This window comes from Notolepis coatsorum (genome assembly GCF_963971535.1).
Source record: "Notolepis coatsorum genome assembly, chromosome: 16".
NCBI lineage: Eukaryota > Metazoa > Chordata > Actinopteri > Aulopiformes > Paralepididae > Notolepis > Notolepis coatsorum.
This window is the reverse complement of record NC_140180.1, coordinates 5,202,720-5,220,439: the sequence shown is the minus strand read 5'-3', so window position 1 is coordinate 5,220,439 and position 17,720 is coordinate 5,202,720. Positions and strand designations below refer to the sequence as shown.

General features: G+C 43.2%; 4 protein-coding genes across 4 annotated transcripts; all 4 read right to left on the bottom strand.

Annotated features, from left to right (window-relative positions):
- Positions 1-940: 940 nt before the first annotated feature.
- Positions 941-7,153, bottom strand: LOC311242515 (protocadherin beta-16-like; the record flags this gene model as incomplete). The annotated part of the gene is made up of 3 exons (XM_084331474.1): positions 941-2,400; positions 4,336-6,713; positions 7,128-7,153. 3 exons carry the CDS (start codon positions 7,151-7,153, stop codon positions 941-943), a joined length of 3,864 nt encoding a protein of 1,287 aa, XP_084187600.1.
- A 188-nt stretch (positions 7,154-7,341) lies between these two features.
- Positions 7,342-9,747, bottom strand: LOC311242340 (protocadherin beta-16-like; the record flags this gene model as incomplete). The annotated part of the gene is made up of 1 exon (XM_084331288.1): positions 7,342-9,747. The coding sequence occupies exon 1, from the start codon at positions 9,739-9,741 to the stop codon at positions 7,342-7,344; it is 2,400 nt and encodes a 799-aa protein (XP_084187414.1). The 5' UTR covers positions 9,742-9,747.
- Positions 9,748-10,557: 810 nt separating this feature from the next.
- Positions 10,558-12,972, bottom strand: LOC311242318 (protocadherin beta-16-like; the record flags this gene model as incomplete). The annotated part of the gene is made up of 1 exon (XM_084331265.1): positions 10,558-12,972. The coding sequence occupies one exon, from the start codon at positions 12,970-12,972 to the stop codon at positions 10,558-10,560; it is 2,415 nt and encodes an 804-aa protein (XP_084187391.1).
- A 1,834-nt stretch (positions 12,973-14,806) lies between these two features.
- Positions 14,807-17,212, bottom strand: LOC311242341 (protocadherin beta-16-like; the record flags this gene model as incomplete). Its single annotated transcript, XM_084331289.1, has 1 exon — positions 14,807-17,212. Exon 1 carries the CDS (start codon positions 17,204-17,206, stop codon positions 14,807-14,809), a length of 2,400 nt encoding a protein of 799 aa, XP_084187415.1. The 5' UTR covers positions 17,207-17,212.
- Positions 17,213-17,720: the final 508 nt, after the last annotated feature.

Sequence of the window (17,720 nt, the reverse complement as noted above, 5' to 3'; positions counted from 1 at the left end):
CGGCCCTCTGAGTTCACAATACAAAATTACAGGAAATACAATGAAGTAGAGCTGAGTTTGTGCAAAACAAACGTTATTGATCAGGAGGGGAAAGTTCGGGGAAGCACATTTACTCCCCTATAAAAATAGTATACATATACATAAAACGAAGTTTGTTTGTGGTTGTTTGAGTGTTTGATACAGAAAAACTAAATTGGATACTCAAGAAGCGCAGGAGGAAGTAAAACACTTGTTATAATAACAGTAGTTTATAATAGAATGTAGGCATATACACTGTAAAAACGGAGTGTCGTCTGGTAATTTTTTAACTATCATCTAATTTTATTCAACCAAAACTGTGTAAAATGCAATTCATAAATGGTTCAAATTAATTGAATTCAGCTCAATTGGATTTCAAATGGCACATAGTCTTTTTTATTATGTATAGGTTACTAATAATTATTTAATAAATATTAATTAACCCCAATCCCAATTTTTACATTGTATGGGGCAGTGCGGAGAGAATAAAATGTAAGATACCAAATTTGAAGATGAATCTATTGCTGCAGTGGCATGTTTCGACTTGAAGTAATTTAGAAAAATAGTAATATTCGAACCGCTACATTGGAGACATTTGGTGAAAGTGAGAGACATACTGTAGAGAGAAAGATTATAGCTTTATATTGCTGTCACTGTCCGCGGTGCTGAACGCATGAGGACCCGCGAAAATAAGCATTTAGAAAATTCGTTTTCTACGTAGGGAAAGAAAGGCATTGATGTCTAACCTCACTAACACGAAAATCATATAACTGCATCAACCAGGAAGTAAGGTATCTGTGGGCAAATGACTGAGATGGCATCTATAAAAAGCCATTATGTCGCTGTCCCAGGTGCTGAAATAGATAACGGCTGGTTCAAAGTGAGCAAGCGATTAGGGCAATAACATGATATGCATATACAATCACCGTGACATCATTCTAACCTCTAGAGGAGAGTCTGGTTCATCCAGGATGCTCTTCTCACTCTGGATCCGCTGCATCGTCCCTGTAGAACTGGGGTCTATTATCAGAATGTTCTGACTACCAGCCATGCCGAACTTACAGTCACTCTTCCTGGAGGCAGTCGTCCTGCACACCTCGTAATTGTACACATGCGGGAGAGTCCCTGTCCCCAAAGTGTCTGAGTAACGCGGTGGATAATATGGAATCACCGGGAGACCGGAATGATAGAGGACGCGAGACTGTCTCCATCTGTATATCTTCACTGATATAATAACCACTAAACACGTGATGAAGAGAAAGGAAACTACGGCCAAAGCCAAGACTAAGAAGAAAGTCAGGTTGTCATTGTACTCCTTGTCGTGCGTAAAGTCAGTGAACTCCGAGAGCACTTCCGGGAAGCTGTCGGCCACCGCCACGTTAACATTGACTGTAGCTGAACGAGAGGGCTGTCCGTTGTCCTCCACTACAACAGTCAGCCTTTGTTTCACAGCATCTTTATCAGTGACTTGGCGGATAGTTCTTATTTCTCCATTCTGTAAGCCCACTTCAAACAGCGCCCTGTCTGTGGCTTTCTGTAGTTTATAGGAGAGCCAGGCATTCTGTCCAGAGTCCACATCAACAGCCACCACTTTAGTGACCAGATAGCCCACATCTGCTGAACGAGGCACCATTTCAGCCACCAGAGAGCCGCCAGTCTGGACTGGGTACAGAACCTGAGGTGCGTTGTCGTTCTGGTCCTGGATCAGTATTTTCACAGTCACGTTGCTACTGAGTGGAGGGGAGCCTCCATCCTGCGCTTTGACGTGGAACTGGAAATCCTTGATCTGCTCGTAGTCAAAAGAGCGCACTGCATGGATGGCTCCACTATCAGCACTAACGGACACATATGAGGAGACGGACACTCCGTTAACCGAGGAGTCCTCCAGTATGTAAGAAACACGGGCATTCTGGTTCCAGTCAGCGTCTCTGGCTTTCACTGTGAATATAGAGAGGCCAGGTGTGTTGTTTTCTACAATGTAGGCCTCATATGAGCTCCTCTCAAAGACAGGCGCGTTGTCATTCACATCTGAGATCTGTAAGGTGAGAGTGACGCTGCTGGAGAGCGAGGGCACTCCCTCATCAGAGCACGTGACACTGATGTTATACTCAGAGGCTCTCTCTCGGTCCAAATCACTGTCTGTCACTAAACTAAAGAAATTATTGGACGTGGACTTCATTACAAAAGGAATATCATCATTAATATTACAGTGCACTTTACCATTTTCACCTGAGTCCGGATCTTCAATATTAATCATCGTCACGACCGTATTGCGGTTGGCATCTTCTGAGATCACATTAGATTTAGACATAATATGAATATCAGGTTTGTTGTCATTCATATCTAAAACGTCAACCATCACTTTACAGAAATCTGTAAGTCCTCCGTCGTCACTTGCCCTTATGTTTATCTGATAATTTTTTGCCTTTTCATAATCAATATTTCCGATCAATCTCACTTCACCACTTTCCTCGTTTACTTCGAATATTCCACGGGCATAATCCACCATACTAGAAATCGAATAAATGATTCTACCATTAGAGCCATAATCTGCATCTGTGGCAGTGACTGTCATTATAACCGTTCCTACACGTGCGTTTTCCATAATAGAAGCTTTGTAAATGGATTGTGTAAAAACAGGCACATTGTCGTTGGCATCTAACACAGTGATGTGAATCTGCATTGTTCCAGACATCTGTGGTTCTCCTCCATCTACTGCCGTCAACACTAACGATATCATCTCATGTTTCTCTCTATCAAGAGGTGTCTGAAGCACCATCTCTACATTTTTAGTTCCGTCAGCTTGATTATGCAGTTTAAGGGCAAAATTGTCTGAGGGTTTAAGGACATAGGTTTGCAAACCATTCGTGCCCACGTCGGGATCAAATGCCCTGTCTAGACCAAATTTTACACCACTTACTGCCGACTCGCTTATCTTAAACTGAATATCATTTTTTTCAAAGGCTGGAGGGTTATCATTAATGTCCATAATCTCAATAGTTATGCTGTAAAATTCCATGGGATTCTCTACAATTATTTGAAAATGTACCGCGCAAGGCGTCGTCTGTCCGCAGAGCGCCTCTCTGTCTATTCTCTCTTTTATAAGGAGGACTCCTCTCTCTTTATTCAGCTCGACGTATTCTGCGCTGTCTCGACTAAAAATGCGAGCTTTGCCTGATTTCAGTCTCTTTACATCTAAACCTAGATCCTGAGCTATGTTACCGACTAAAGAGCCTTTCGCCATTTCCTCAGGAACGGAGTAACTGACCTGCCCGAGCGCTGAACCGAGAGAGAGGACCGAGATAAACAACAGTACTTGCCGTCTCATTGTTCTGCCCGACATTTTCTCAGTATTAAGAATGAATTAGTTATTCCTTTTCGGTGTTATGTTACGCCAGTCTTCGCTGCTACAAAAGTCTTAAATCCTTATTCCACAACACGAACAAAGGGTGCAGCTTGATAGACTCCGTGTTCGCGGTTCTCTATAAACCAGTCTGCGCGCTCTGCGTCGAAGTCTTTTCTCTCATATATGGAGGTGATGGGGGAGGTAGCCTATACTGCTGAAGAGCATTTCCAGAATTGCAACAAATCGGCAAACAGCGTCCCTCTCTGTTCATAATGCACAATTACATTTACAGTATCCACAACAAAGAACTATGGCCTACTGTACATACATTATCCCGTGGGTAACTGGGAGGTATTTGTTGATAATTAAAGAGAATGTGAAAATTGTTTTGCATATTTTAGGAAGCTGTAATTCACTTTTCTTCTCTGTACAAATAGACTAAACCATGATTTAAAATATGTTTTAGTGGACAATTAATGTAACATTATCTCATAGGTGTGTGCAGGCAGGTTTATGAAAATGAGCATCTGTGTTCAGCCAACCTAAGTAAAGGCGTAGACATCAAACAAAAAGTAGACGCCTTTGTCACTCAGACAATAAAATGAATATTCAGATATAGATAGATAGATAGATAGATAGATATATAGATAGATAGATAGATAGATAGATAGATAGATAGATAGATAGATAGATAGATAGATAGATAGATAGATAGATAGATAGATAGATAGATAGAAAGATAGATAGATAATATGCATTGCAACATAAACTTGCAAGCTCTGTCCAGGGTGCTGAAAATGTAAAGACGCAAATCAATGCATTTAGACAATTCATGTTCTACGTAGGGAAAGAAAGGCATTGGTGTCTAACCTCTAGAGGAGAGTCTGGTTCGTCCAGGATGCTCTTTTCATTCTGGATCCGCTGCATCGTCCCTGTAGAACTGGGGTCCATTATCAGAATGTTCTGACTACCAGCCATGCCGAACTTACAGTCACTCTTCCTGGAGTCAGTCGTCCTGCACACCTCGTAATTGTACACATGCGGGAGAGTTCCTGTCCCCAAAGTGTCTGAGTAACGCGGTGGATAATATGGAATCACCGGGAGACCGGAATGATAGAGGACGCGAGACTGTCTCCATCTGTATATTTTCACTGATATAATAACCACTAAACACGTGATGAAGAGAAAGGAAACTACAGCCAAAGCCAAGACTAAGAAGAAAGTCAGGTTGTCATTGTACTCCTTGTCGTGCGTAAAGTCAGTGAACTCCGAGAGCACTTCCGGGAAGCTGTCGGCCACCGCCACGTTAACATTGACTGTAGCTGAACGAGAGGGCTGTCCGTTGTCCTCCACTACAACAGTCAGCCTTTGTTTCACAGCATCTTTATCAGTGACTTGGCGGATAGTTCTTATTTCTCCATTCTGTAAGCCCACTTCAAACAGCGCCCTGTCTGTGGCTTTCTGTAGTTTATAGGAGAGCCAGGCATTCTGTCCAGAGTCGACATCAACAGCCACCACTTTAGTGACCAGATAGCCCACATCTGCTGAACGAGGCACCATTTCAGCCACCAGAGAGCCGCCAGTCTGGACTGGGTACAGAACCTGAGGTGCGTTGTCGTTCTGGTCCTGGATCAGTATTTTCACAGTCACGTTGCTACTGAGTGGAGGGGAGCCTCCATCCTGCACTTTGACACAGAACTGGAAATCCTTGATCTGCTCGTAGTCAAAAGAGCGCACTGCATGGATGACTCCACTATCAGCACTAACGGACACATATGAGGAGACAGACACTCCGTTAAACGAGGAGTCCTCCAGTATGTAAGAAACACGGGCGTTCTGGTTCCAGTCAGCGTCTCTGGCTTTCACTGTGAATATAGAGAGGCCAGGTGTGTTGTTTTCTACAATGTAGGCCTCATATGAGCTCCTCTCAAAGACAGGCGCGTTGTCATTCACATCTGAGATCTGTAAGGTGAGAGTGACGCTGCTGGAGAGCGAGGGCACTCCCTCATCAGAGCATGTGACACTGATGTTATACTCAGAGGCTCTCTCTCGGTCCAAATCACTGTCTGTCACTAAACTAAAGAAATTGTTGGTCGTGGACTTCATTACAAAAGGAATATCATCATTTATGGTGCAGTGCACTTTGCCATTTTCACCTGAGTCTGTGTCTTCAATATTAATCATTGTCACGACTGTATTGGGTTTGGCATCTTCTGAGATCATATTAGACTTAGACATAATATGAATATCAGGTTTGTTATCATTCATATCCAAAACATCGACTATCACTTTACAAGAGCCCGTTAGACCTCCATCATCACTTGCTCTTATGTTTATCTGATAATTTTTTGCCTTTTCATAATCAATATTTCCGATCAACTTCACCTCTCCACTTTCCTCGTTTACGTCAAAAATCCCACGGGTAAAATCCAACATACTCGCAATTGAAAAAGTAATTTTTCCATTTGAGCCGTGATCCGCATCTGTGGCGGTCACCGTCGTTACAACTGTTCCTAGGGGAACATTTTCTGTTATAGACGCTTTGTAAATATGTTGTGTAAAAACAGGGGCGTTATCATTAACGTCTAACACCGTGATGAGAATCTGCATTGTTCCAGACATCTGTGGTTCTCCTCCATCTACTGCCGTCAGGACTAATGACAGTTGCTCGTGTTTCTCTCTATCAAGAGGCGTCTGTAACACCATCTCGACATTTTTACTTCCATCTGCTTGATTATGCAACTTGAGGGCAAAATTGTCCGTGGGTTTAAGAACATATTTTTGCAAACCATTTGCGCCCACGTCAAGATCAATAGCCCTTTCTAATATGAATGCCGCACCACTAACAGCAGACTCGCTGATTCTGAATTTGACATCGCTCTTTTCAAAGGCTGGAGGGTTGTCATTAATGTCTGTAATCTCAACAGTAATGCTGTAAAATTCCATTGGATTCTCTAGAATGATTTGAAAATGCAAAGCGCAAGGCGTCGTCTGTGCGCAGAGTGTCTCTCTGTCTATTCTCTCCTTGATAAGGAGGACTCCTCGTTCTTTATTCAGCTCGATGTATTCTGCACTGTCTCGAGTGAAAATACGAGCTTTACCTGATTTCAGTCTCTTTACATCTAAACCTAAATCCTGAGCTATGTTACCGACTAAAGAGCCTTTCGCCATTTCCTCAGGAACGGAGTAACTGACCTGCCCGAGCGCTGAACCGAGAGAGAGGACCGAGATAAACAACAGTACTTGCCGTCTCATTGTTCTGCCAGATATTTTCCAGTGATAAGCAACAATTAACAGAATATTCCTTTTGGATTTTAACGTCCCGGCAGTTTTCAGTGCCACAAGCGTCCTAAATCCATATTCCACAACAAGAACAAAGGGTCGCAGCTTGGAAAAACGCTGTTCGGTGTTCTCTGTACACCACTCTGTGCGCTCTGCGTCGATTTCTTTCTCTCCAATGAATGGAGGTGATGGGGGTGGTACTGGTAATAGCACTTCTTAAAAGCCAGAAAACGACCAACAGCGTCCCTCTCTGTTCATAATACTAAATTACATGAGGAGAGAGCTCAACTAAATAATATCTTGAAGACAACGAATGTATGGTAAATTATCAGTCTTTAGTTTAATTTATTAGGATCCCCATTGGAAGGTTGTCTTCCTGGGGCCGGAAGATACCTCTAGCGTTGAAATGATAATCAGCAATGGATTTAAAGATAGTTTGGAGGATGATTATATGTCAACATACTACTAATGTAAGTGCTACCAGATTGTCACTCCCAGACAACACATGCAGGTATGAAGAGAGAGAGAGAGAGAGATAGAGAGAGAGAGAGATAGAGAGATTTCGAGGGATCTTTATATTGTAGTCACTGTCCATGGTGCTGAAAATATTAGGAGTTAATCAAAACGTTTAGACAATTAATTTGGTATGTAAAAACAAATAAAAACAAGAGCATTGTTGGAAAAATATGTAATAACTACAGCATTCTAACCTCTAGAGGAGAGTCTGGTTCATCCAGGATGCTCTTTTCACTCTGGATCCGCTGCATCGTCCCTGTAGAACTGGGGTCCATTATCAGAATGTTCTGACTACCAGCCATGCCGAACTTACAGTCACTCTTCCTGGAGTCAGTCGTCCTGCACACCTCGTAATTGTACACATGCGGGAGAGTCCCTGTCCCCAAAGTGTCTGAGTAACGCGGTGGATAATATGGAATCACCGGGAGACCGGAATGATAGAGGACGCGAGACTGTCTCCATCTGTATATTTTCACTGATATAATAACCACTAAACACGTGATGAAGAGAAAGGAAACTACAGCCAAAGCCAAGACTAAGAAGAAAGTCAGGTTGTCATTGTACTCCTTGTCGTGCGTAAAGTCAGTGAACTCCGAGAGCACTTCTGGGAAGCTGTCGGCCACCGCCACGTTAACATTGACTGTAGCTGAACGAGAGGGCTGTCCGTTGTCCTCCACTACAACAGTCAGCCTTTGTTTCACAGCATCTTTATCAGTGACTTGGCGGATAGTTCTTATTTCTCCATTCTGTAAGCCCACTTCAAACAGCGCCCTGTCTGTGGCTTTCTGTAGTTTATAGGAGAGCCAGGCATTCTGTCCAGAGTCCACATCAACAGCCACCACTTTAGTGACCAGATAGCCCACATCTGCTGAACGAGGCACCATTTCAGCCACCAGAGAGCCGCCAGTCTGGACTGGGTACAGAACCTGAGGTGCGTTGTCGTTCTGGTCCTGGATCAGTATATTCACAGTCACGTTGCTACTGAGTGGAGGGGAGCCTCCATCCTGCGCTTTGACGCGGAACTGGAAGTCCTTGATCTGCTCGTAGTCAAAAGAGCGCACTGCATGGATGACTCCACTATCAGCACTAACGGACACATATGAGGAGACGGACACTCCGTTAAACGAGGAGTCCTCCAGTATGTAAGAAACACGGGCATTCTGGTTCCAGTCAGCGTCTCTGGCTTTCACTGTGAATATAGAGAGGCCAGGTGTGTTGTTTTCTACAATGTAGGCCTCATATGAGCTCCTCTCAAAGACAGGCGCGTTGTCATTCACATCTGAGATCTGTAAGGTGAGAGTGACGCTGCTGGAGAGCGAGGGCACTCCCTCATCAGAGCATGTGACACTGATGTTATACTCAGAGGCTCTCTCTCGGTCCAAATCACTGTCTGTCACTAAACTAAAGAAATTATTCGAAGTTGATTTCATTGTAAAAGGTATATTGTCGTTAATAGAACATTGGACTTTACCATTTTCACCTGAGTCTGGGTCCTGAATTTTAATCATCGTCACGACGGTACCGGGATTTGCGTCTTCAGATATAACAGTTGATTTTGACATTATATTTATAGTCGGCTTATTATCATTCATATCGATTACATCAACTATCACTTTACAGGAATCGGTGAGTCCGCCATCATCACTGGCACGTAAATCTATCTGAAAATTGCGCGCCTTTTCATAGTCAATATTTCCAATTACTCTAACCTCACCACTTTCCTCGTTTATCGCAAATGTATGTCTGACGTCATCCATAGTATTCCTGATAGAATATGTTATTCTACCATTGGAACCATGGTCCGCATCCGATGCGCTAACTTTTGTGACAATTGTCCCTTTTGGGGCATTTTCTATCACAGTAGCTTTATATACCAGCTGAGTAAAAACAGGGGCGTTATCATTGGCGTCTAACACAGTGATGAGAATCTGCATTGTTCCAGACATCTGCGGCTCTCCTCCATCTACTGCCGTCAAGACCAACGATATCTGCTCTTGCTGCTCTCTGTCGAGGGGCTTTTGTAAGACCATCTCAACATTCTTTCTTCCATCTGCTTGGTTTTGTAATTTAAGTACAAAATTATCAGTTGGTTTAAGTACGTAGCTTTGAAGACCATTCATGCCAACATCTAAATCCATGGCTCTTTCTAAATCAAATTTCGATCCACTGACTGCAGACTCACTTATTTTGAATTTTATTTCGTTTTTTTCGAAAGCCGGTGGGTTGTCATTAATGTCTATTATTTCCACTGTTGTGCTGTAAAATTCCATTGGATTCTCTAATATAATCTGAAAATGTAAAGCGCAAGGCGTCGTCTGTCCGCAGAGCGCCTCTCTGTCTATCCTCTCTTTGATGAGGAGGACTCCTCTTTCTTTATTCAGCTCGATGTATTCTGCGCTGTCTCCTGTATAAACACAAGCTTTGCCTGATTTCAGTCTCTTTACATCCAAACCTAAATCCTGAGCTATGTTACCGACTAAAGAGCCTTTCACCATTTCCTCAGGAACGGAGTAACTGACCTGCCCGAGCGCTGAACCGAGAGAGAGGACCGAGATAAACAACAGTACTTGCCGTCCCATTGTTCTGTCCGAGATTTTCTCAAGCGGATGAAGATACAAAGCGATCATATATCCCTTCAGATAAAAAAGAATACGAAGAAAAACCAGACCATATTCCACAACTCGTAAACAATAGAACGTCGGTTCGCTGTCTCCGCTGTCTTTAGTGTTCTCTTGTGCAGATTCTAAGCTCTGCGTCTCTCCCTCTATCGAATATTATAATGGTTATGTGGGAGGTTTTACTGCACGTCTGGTCTAAATCAGAAACACACTGACCAACAGCGGCCTCTAGAGTTCAGAATACAAAACTACAGGAAACATGTCACTGACTATAAGCGAGTTCATGAAGGAGATGTATTGCTGACCATCATATAATCAAATTATAGCAAGCGGCCATTATGTCCTTTATGTATAAATTAGCCGAACTATAATTTGTATATTTTTTCTTCTATGGTAATGTTTCTCTAAATATAAAATATATATTCTGTAAATAGGATGTTACAATTATCAAAGAAGTGAAAGACGAAAATCATATAAGTGTGAATCAACCAGAAGGCATCTATAAAAAGCCAACATGTCGCTGTCCGAGGTGCTGAAAAGATAAAATGCTGGTTCAAAGTGACCAAGCGATTAGGGCAATAGCATGATATGCATATAAGATCACGGTTACAGCATTCTAACCTCAAGAGGATAGTCTGGTTCATCCAGAATGGACCAGGAGGAGAGAGAGAGAGGATATCAATAAACTCTACATTGCTGTCGCTGTCCGAGGTGCTGAAACCGGTATAGCTACAGGCTGAACATGGTTTACTTTAGCATGCAGAATTAAATACATTGTTACAGCATTCTAACCTCTAGAGGAGAGTCTGGTTCATCCAGGATGCTCTTTTCACTCTGGATCCGCTGCATCGTCCCTGTAGAACTGGGGTCCATTATCAGAATGTTCTGACTACCAGCCATGCCGAACTTACAGTCACTCTTCCTGGAGTCAGTCGTCCTGCACACCTCGTAATTGTACACATGCGGGAGAGTCCCTGTCCCCAAAGTGTCTGAGTAACGAGGTGGATAATATGGAATCACTGGGAGACCGGAATGATAGAGGACGCGAGACTGTCTCCATCTGTATATCTTCACTGATATAATAACCACTAAACACGTGATGAAGAGAAAGGAAACTACAGCCAAAGCCAAGACTAAGAAGAAAGTCAGGTTGTCATTGTACTCCTTGTCATGCGTAAAGTCAGTGAACTCCGAGAGCACTTCCGGGAAGCTGTCGGCCACCGCCACGTTAACATTGACTGTAGCTGAACGAGAGGGCTGTCCGTTGTCCTCCACTACAACAGTCAGCCTTTGTTTCACAGCATCTTTATCAGTGACTTGGCGGATAGTTCTTATTTCTCCATTCTGTAAGCCCACTTCAAACAGCGCCCTGTCTGTGGCTTTCTGTAGTTTATAGGAGAGCCAGGCATTCTGTCCAGAGTCCACATCAACAGCCACCACTTTAGTGACCAGATAGCCCACATCTGCTGAACGAGGCACCATTTCAGCCACCAGAGAGCCGCCAGTCTGGACTGGGTACAGAACCTGAGGTGCGTTGTCGTTCTGGTCCTGGATCAGTATTTTCACAGTCACGTTGCTACTGAGTGGAGGGGAGCCTCCATCCTGCGCTTTGACGTGGAACTGGAAATCCTTGATCTGCTCGTAGTCAAAAGAGCGCACTGCATGGATGGCTCCACTATCAGCACTAACGGACACATATGAGGAGACGGACACTCCGTTAACCGAGGAGTCCTCCAGTATGTAAGAAACACGGGCGTTCTGGTTCCAGTCAGCGTCTCTGGCTTTCACTGTGAATATAGAGAGGCCAGGTGTGTTGTTTTCTACAATGTAGGCCTCATATGAGCTCCTCTCAAAGACAGGCGCGTTGTCATTCACATCTGAGATCTGTAAGGTGAGAGTGACGCTGCTGGAGAGCGAGGGCACTCCCTCATCAGAGCACGTGACACTGATGTTATACTCAGAGGCTCTCTCTCGGTCCAAATCACTGTCTGTCACTAAACTAAAGAAATTATTTGAGGTAGATGTCATCATGAAAGGAATATTTTCATTTATGGAACACTGGACTTTGCCATTTTCACCCGAGTCTGGATCTTGAATGTTAATCATGGTCACTACAGTGCCAGGTTTGGCATCTTCAGATATGACAGTCGATTTGGACATTATGTTGATAGTTGGCTTATTATCATTCATATCCATGACATCGACTATAACTTTACAAGAATCAGTAAGTCCTCCATCATCGCTTGCACGAAGATTGATCTGGAAATTGCGTTTCTTTTCATAATCAATATTTCCAATCAACCTAATCTCACCTCCTTCATTGTTTACCTCAAACAGATGCCTCACGTCATCTAATGTATTTGTTATTGAATATGAAATTTTACCATTTGAGCCGTGATCTGCATCTGATGCGCTAACTGTCGTAACTACTGTGCCTTTTGGAGCATTTTCTATCACAGCGGTTTTGTAAACCGTCTGAGAAAAAACAGGGGCGTTATCATTAACGTCTAACACCGTGATGAGAATCTGCATTGTTCCAGACATCTGCGGTTCTCCCCCGTCTACGGCAGTCAAAACTAAAGAAATATGCTCATTCTGTTCTCTATCGAGATGTTTCTGTAAGACCATCTCGACGTTCTTTGTTCCATCTGCCTGGCTTTGTAATTTAAGTACGAAATTGTCCGTTGGTTTAAGTACGTAGCTTTGAAGGCCATTCACACCGACGTCTAAATCCATGCCTTGTTCCAAAATAAATTTCGACCCAATTACAGCAGATTCGCTTATTCTGAAGTGAATTTCACTTTTCTCAAAAGCGGGTGGATTATCATTAACGTCTGTGATCTCAACCGTTATGCTGTAAAACTCCATGGGATTCTCTAGAATGATTTGAAAATGTAAAGCGCAAGGCGTCGTCTGTCCGCAGAGCGTCTCTCTGTCTATTCTCTCCTTGATAAGGAGGACTCCTCTTTCTTTATTCAGCTCGATGTATTGTGTGCTATCGCCTGAATAGACACGAGCTTTACCAGATTTAAATCTTTTTACATCTAAACCTAAATCCTGAGCTATGTTACCGACTAAAGAGCCTTTCGCCATTTCCTCAGGAACGGAGTAACTGACCTGCCCGAGCGCTGAACCGAGAGAGAGGACCGAGAGAAACAACAGTACTTGCCGTCTCATTGTTCTGTCCGACATTTTTCTCATCGAGTGGAAACAAGAAACTGATTATATTCCGGTAGCTTTAAATTCCATCAGTGATATCAAAGAAAAAAACAGCCCATTATTCCAACAACCACGAGGAAAAGAACAACAGCTCGCTCTCCCTGTATCTCCGTATTTAATGTCGTCGCCACCCCGGACTGTTCGCTCTGCGTCTGGTGCTCTTTCTCTCTAATAGACCGAGATGTCAGAGGAGGTACAGCTGGAATCTGAACTAAACCCGCAACGCACTGGCCAACAGCGGCCCTCTGAGTTCAAAATACAACACTACAGAAATGTTATTTTCAAACAAGCTCAGTCCATCCCGTTCATTACTAAACGTTATTGACCAGATGGGACTGATAGCGTAACAAGCTTTCCTTTTCATGACATTTACTTGACTAATATGGACATTTCCTGACTATGAAAATGAATGTTACAAATAAAATGTTAACTGGGTGGAGAAGAAAGAGGCTTCATGATAGCTCTTCCAAATACACATAGAAGCCAAGGAATCTAACTCTGCTTATCAGTAAATGAAATATATTGCCTGCCCGATACTCTGTCGCTGTCCGAGGTTCTGAAAACGATAGACGCTGGATTGAGCTGAAAGCAAGCAGTTTCACCTTAACATGTATTTGATTTGAAGAAAACACAAAGAGGGGACAGCAAGAGAGCGAGGGAGACAGAGAACGATAGAGAGAGAACGAGAGAGAGAGAACGTTTAACATTAACAACTCGATTCTTGTACCGGATCTCCTCTCTGGTAAACAAGAATACCCTGAAGACTCTGGCAGGAGCACTCATTCAAGGGTACTACGACTATGCTTGAACCTCATGGTACCAAAGCACCTCAAAGGCACTAAAAAACAAATTACAAACATCTCAAAACAAGCTAGTCAGACTAATGCTTGACCTGACTCCTAGAACCCACCTCACCCCTGCCCACTTTGACAATCTAGGATGGCTTAGAGTAGACGACAGAGTACAGCAACTTGCAATGGGCCTGGTCTACAAGATACACTACATGACCAAGGTACCCATGTACATGTCAAAATACTTCCCAAAGGTCAGTGAATACCACGATCACAACACCAGAGGGAGCTCCACAAATCATGTTAAACCCAGATTCGGCTCAAACAAGGGACTAAACATGTTTCGCAATTATGCCACATCAATGTGGAACGCCCTACCCAAAGCTGTAAAGGAATGTGAATCACTACCCACTTTCAAAAACACTCTCAAAGAACACCTACGGGAGACTGCAATTCGAAACTGGCCCCTACAAATGTCCTAACCCAGTTGTACAGTAAATTACCAAGTATGGCTTTGTCAGTATTCCAATGTACAGTGTACAGTGCCCCCCCCACCTCCAATGTACAGCCCCCACCCACCCACCCAACCCCACCCCACCCACCCAACCTCCCCCAATGTACAGTTTCTACGTCAAATGTATATACACTCTTTTTCTGGACACTTTTTGTATCACAAACAGTACTGTATTTGCAAATCTGATATGTCATAAATGTATAGATGTAGCAGTACTGTCTATCTGTATGTCATGTATGTCATATATGTTATGATGAATTGAAAATGGGGGACCCTGATGTAAACAAGACAAAAGTCTTTCTCTGGTCTGCATCCCCTTAACAATTGTATGTATTGAGCTGTACTGTACAGTACCCATTCTGCAATCTGTTAATAAACTTTTCAATCAATCAATCAATCAATCAATCAACACACTATGTTGCTAGCGCTGTCCGAGGTGCTGAAACTGATATAGCTGCTGGCTGGATGTCATTCACTTTAACATGCAGAATAAAATACATAGTTACAGCATTCTAACCTCTAGAGGAGAGTCTGGTTCATCCAGGATGCTCTTTTCACTCTGGATCCGCTGCATCGTCCCTGTAGAACTGGGGTCCATTATCAGAATGTTCTGACTACCAGCTCTGCCGAACTTACAGTCACTCTTCCTGGAGTCAGTCGTCCTGCACACCTCGTAATTGTACACATGCGGGAGAGTCCCTGTCCCCAAAGTGTCTGAGTAACGAGGTGGATAATATGGAATCACCGGGAGACCGGAATGATAGAGGACGCGAGACTGTCTCCATCTGTATATTTTCACTGATATAATAACCACTAAACACGTGATGAAGAGAAAGGAAACCACAGCCAAAGCCAAGACTAAGAAGAAAGTCAGGTTGTCATTGTACTCCTTGTCGTGCGTAAAGTCAGTGAACTCCGAGAGCACTTCAGGGAAGCTGTCGGCCACCGCCACGTTAACATTGACTGTAGCTGAACGAGAGGGCTGTCCGTTGTCCTCCACTACAACAGTCAGCCTTTGTTTCACAGCATCTTTATCAGTGACTTGGCGGATAGTTCTTATTTCTCCATTCTGTAAGCCCACTTCAAACAGCGCCCTGTCTGTGGCTTTCTGTAGTTTATAGGAGAGCCAGGCATTCTGTCCAGAGTCCACATCAACAGCCACCACTTTAGTGACCAGATAGCCCACATCTGCTGAACGAGGCACCATTTCAGCCACCAGAGAGCCGCCAGTCTGGACTGGGTACAGAACCTGAGGTGCGTTGTCGTTCTGGTCCTGGATCAGTATTTTCACAGTCACGTTGCTACTGAGTGGAGGGGAGCCTCCATCCTGCGCTTTGAGACGGAACTGGAAATCCTTGATCTGCTCGTAGTCAAAAGAGCGCACTGCATGGATGACTCCACTATCAGCACTAACAGACACATATGAGGAGACGGACACTCCGTTAACCGAGGAGTCCTCCAGTATGTAAGAAACACGGGCGTTCTGGTTCCAGTCAGCGTCTCTGGCTTTCACTGTGAATATAGAGAGGCCAGGTGTGTTGTTTTCTACAATGTAGGCCTCATATGAGCTCCTCTCAAAGACAGGCGCATTGTCATTCACATCTGAGATCTGTAAGGTGAGAGTGACGCTGCTGGAGAGCGAGGGCACTCCCTCATCAGAGCACGTGACACTGATGTTATACTCAGAGGCTCTCTCTCGGTCCAAATCACTGTCTGTCACTAAACTAAAGAAATTATTCGAAGTTGATTTCATTATAAAAGGTATATTGTCGTTAATAGAACATTGGACTTTACCATTTTCACCTGAGTCTGGGTCCTGAATTTTAATCATCGTCACGATTGTACCAGGGTTTGCATCTTCAGATATAACAGTTGATTTTGACATTATATTGATAGTCGGCTTATTATCATTCATATCGATTACATCAACTATCACTTTACAGGAATCTGCGAGTCCGCCATCGTCACTGGCATGTACATTTATTTGAAAGGAGCGCGCTTTTTCATAGTTAATAATTCCAATTACTCTAACCTCACCGCTTTCCTCATTTACCTCAAAGGTATGTCTAACGTCATCCAAGGTATTCCTAATGGAATATGTTATTCTACCATTGGAACCATGGTCTGCATCTGATGCGCTAACCTTTGTCACAATTGTCCCTTTTGGGGCGTTTTCTATCACAGTAGCTTTATATACCGGTTGTGTAAAAACAGGGGCGTTATCATTAACGTCTAACACCGTGATGAGAATCTGCATTGTTCCAGACATCTGCGGCTCTCCTCCATCTACTGCCGTCAAGACCAACGATATCTGCTCCTGCTGCTCTCTGTCGAGGGGCTTTTGTAAGACCATCTCGACGTTCTTTGTTCCATCTGCTTGGTTTTGTAATTTAAGTACAAAATTATCAGTTGGTTTGAGTACGTAGCTTTGAAGACCATTAATGCCAACGTCTAAATCCATGGCTCTTTCTAAATAAAATTTCGATCCACTGACTGCAGATTCACTTATTTTGAATTTAATTTCGTTTTTTTCGAAAGCCGGTGGGTTGTCATTAATGTCTATTATTTCCACTGTTGTGCTGTAAAATTCCATCGGATTCTCTAGAATGATCTGAAAATGTAAAGCACAAGGCGTCGTCTGTCCGCAGAGCGCCTCTCTGTCTATTCTCTCCTTGATGAGGAGGACTCCTCTCTCTTTATTCAGCTCGATGTATTCTGCGCTGTCTCCTGTATAAACACGAGCTTTACCTGATTTCAGTCTCTTTACGTCTAAACCTAAATCCTGAGCTATGTTACCGACTAAAGAGCCTTTCACCATTTCCTCAGGAACAGAGTAACTGACCTGCCCGAGCGCTGAACCGAGAGAGAGGACCGAGATAAACAACAGTACTTGCCGTCCCATTGTTCTGCCAGATATTTTCTCAAGCGGATGAAGATACAAAGCGATCATATATCCCTTCAGACAAAAAAGAATACGAAGAAAAACCAGACCATATTCCACAACGCGTAAACAAAAGAACGTCGGTTCGCTGTCTCCGTGTTTAGTGTTCTCTTGTGCAGATTCTAAGCTCTGTGTCTCTCCCTCTATCGAATAGTATAATGGTTATGTGGGAGGTTTTACTGCACGTCTGGTCTAAATCAGAAACACACTGGCCAACAGTGGCCTCTAGAGTTCAGAATACAAAACTACAGGAAACATGTCACTGACTATAAGTGAGTTCATGAAGGAGACGTATTGCTGACCATCATATAATCAAATTATAGCAAGCGGCCATTATGTCCTTTATGTATAAATTAGCCAAACTATAATTTGTATATTTTTTCTTCTATGGTAATGTTTCTCTAAATATTAAATATATATTCTGTAAATAGGATGTTACAATTATTAAAGAAGTGAAAGACGAAAATCATATATG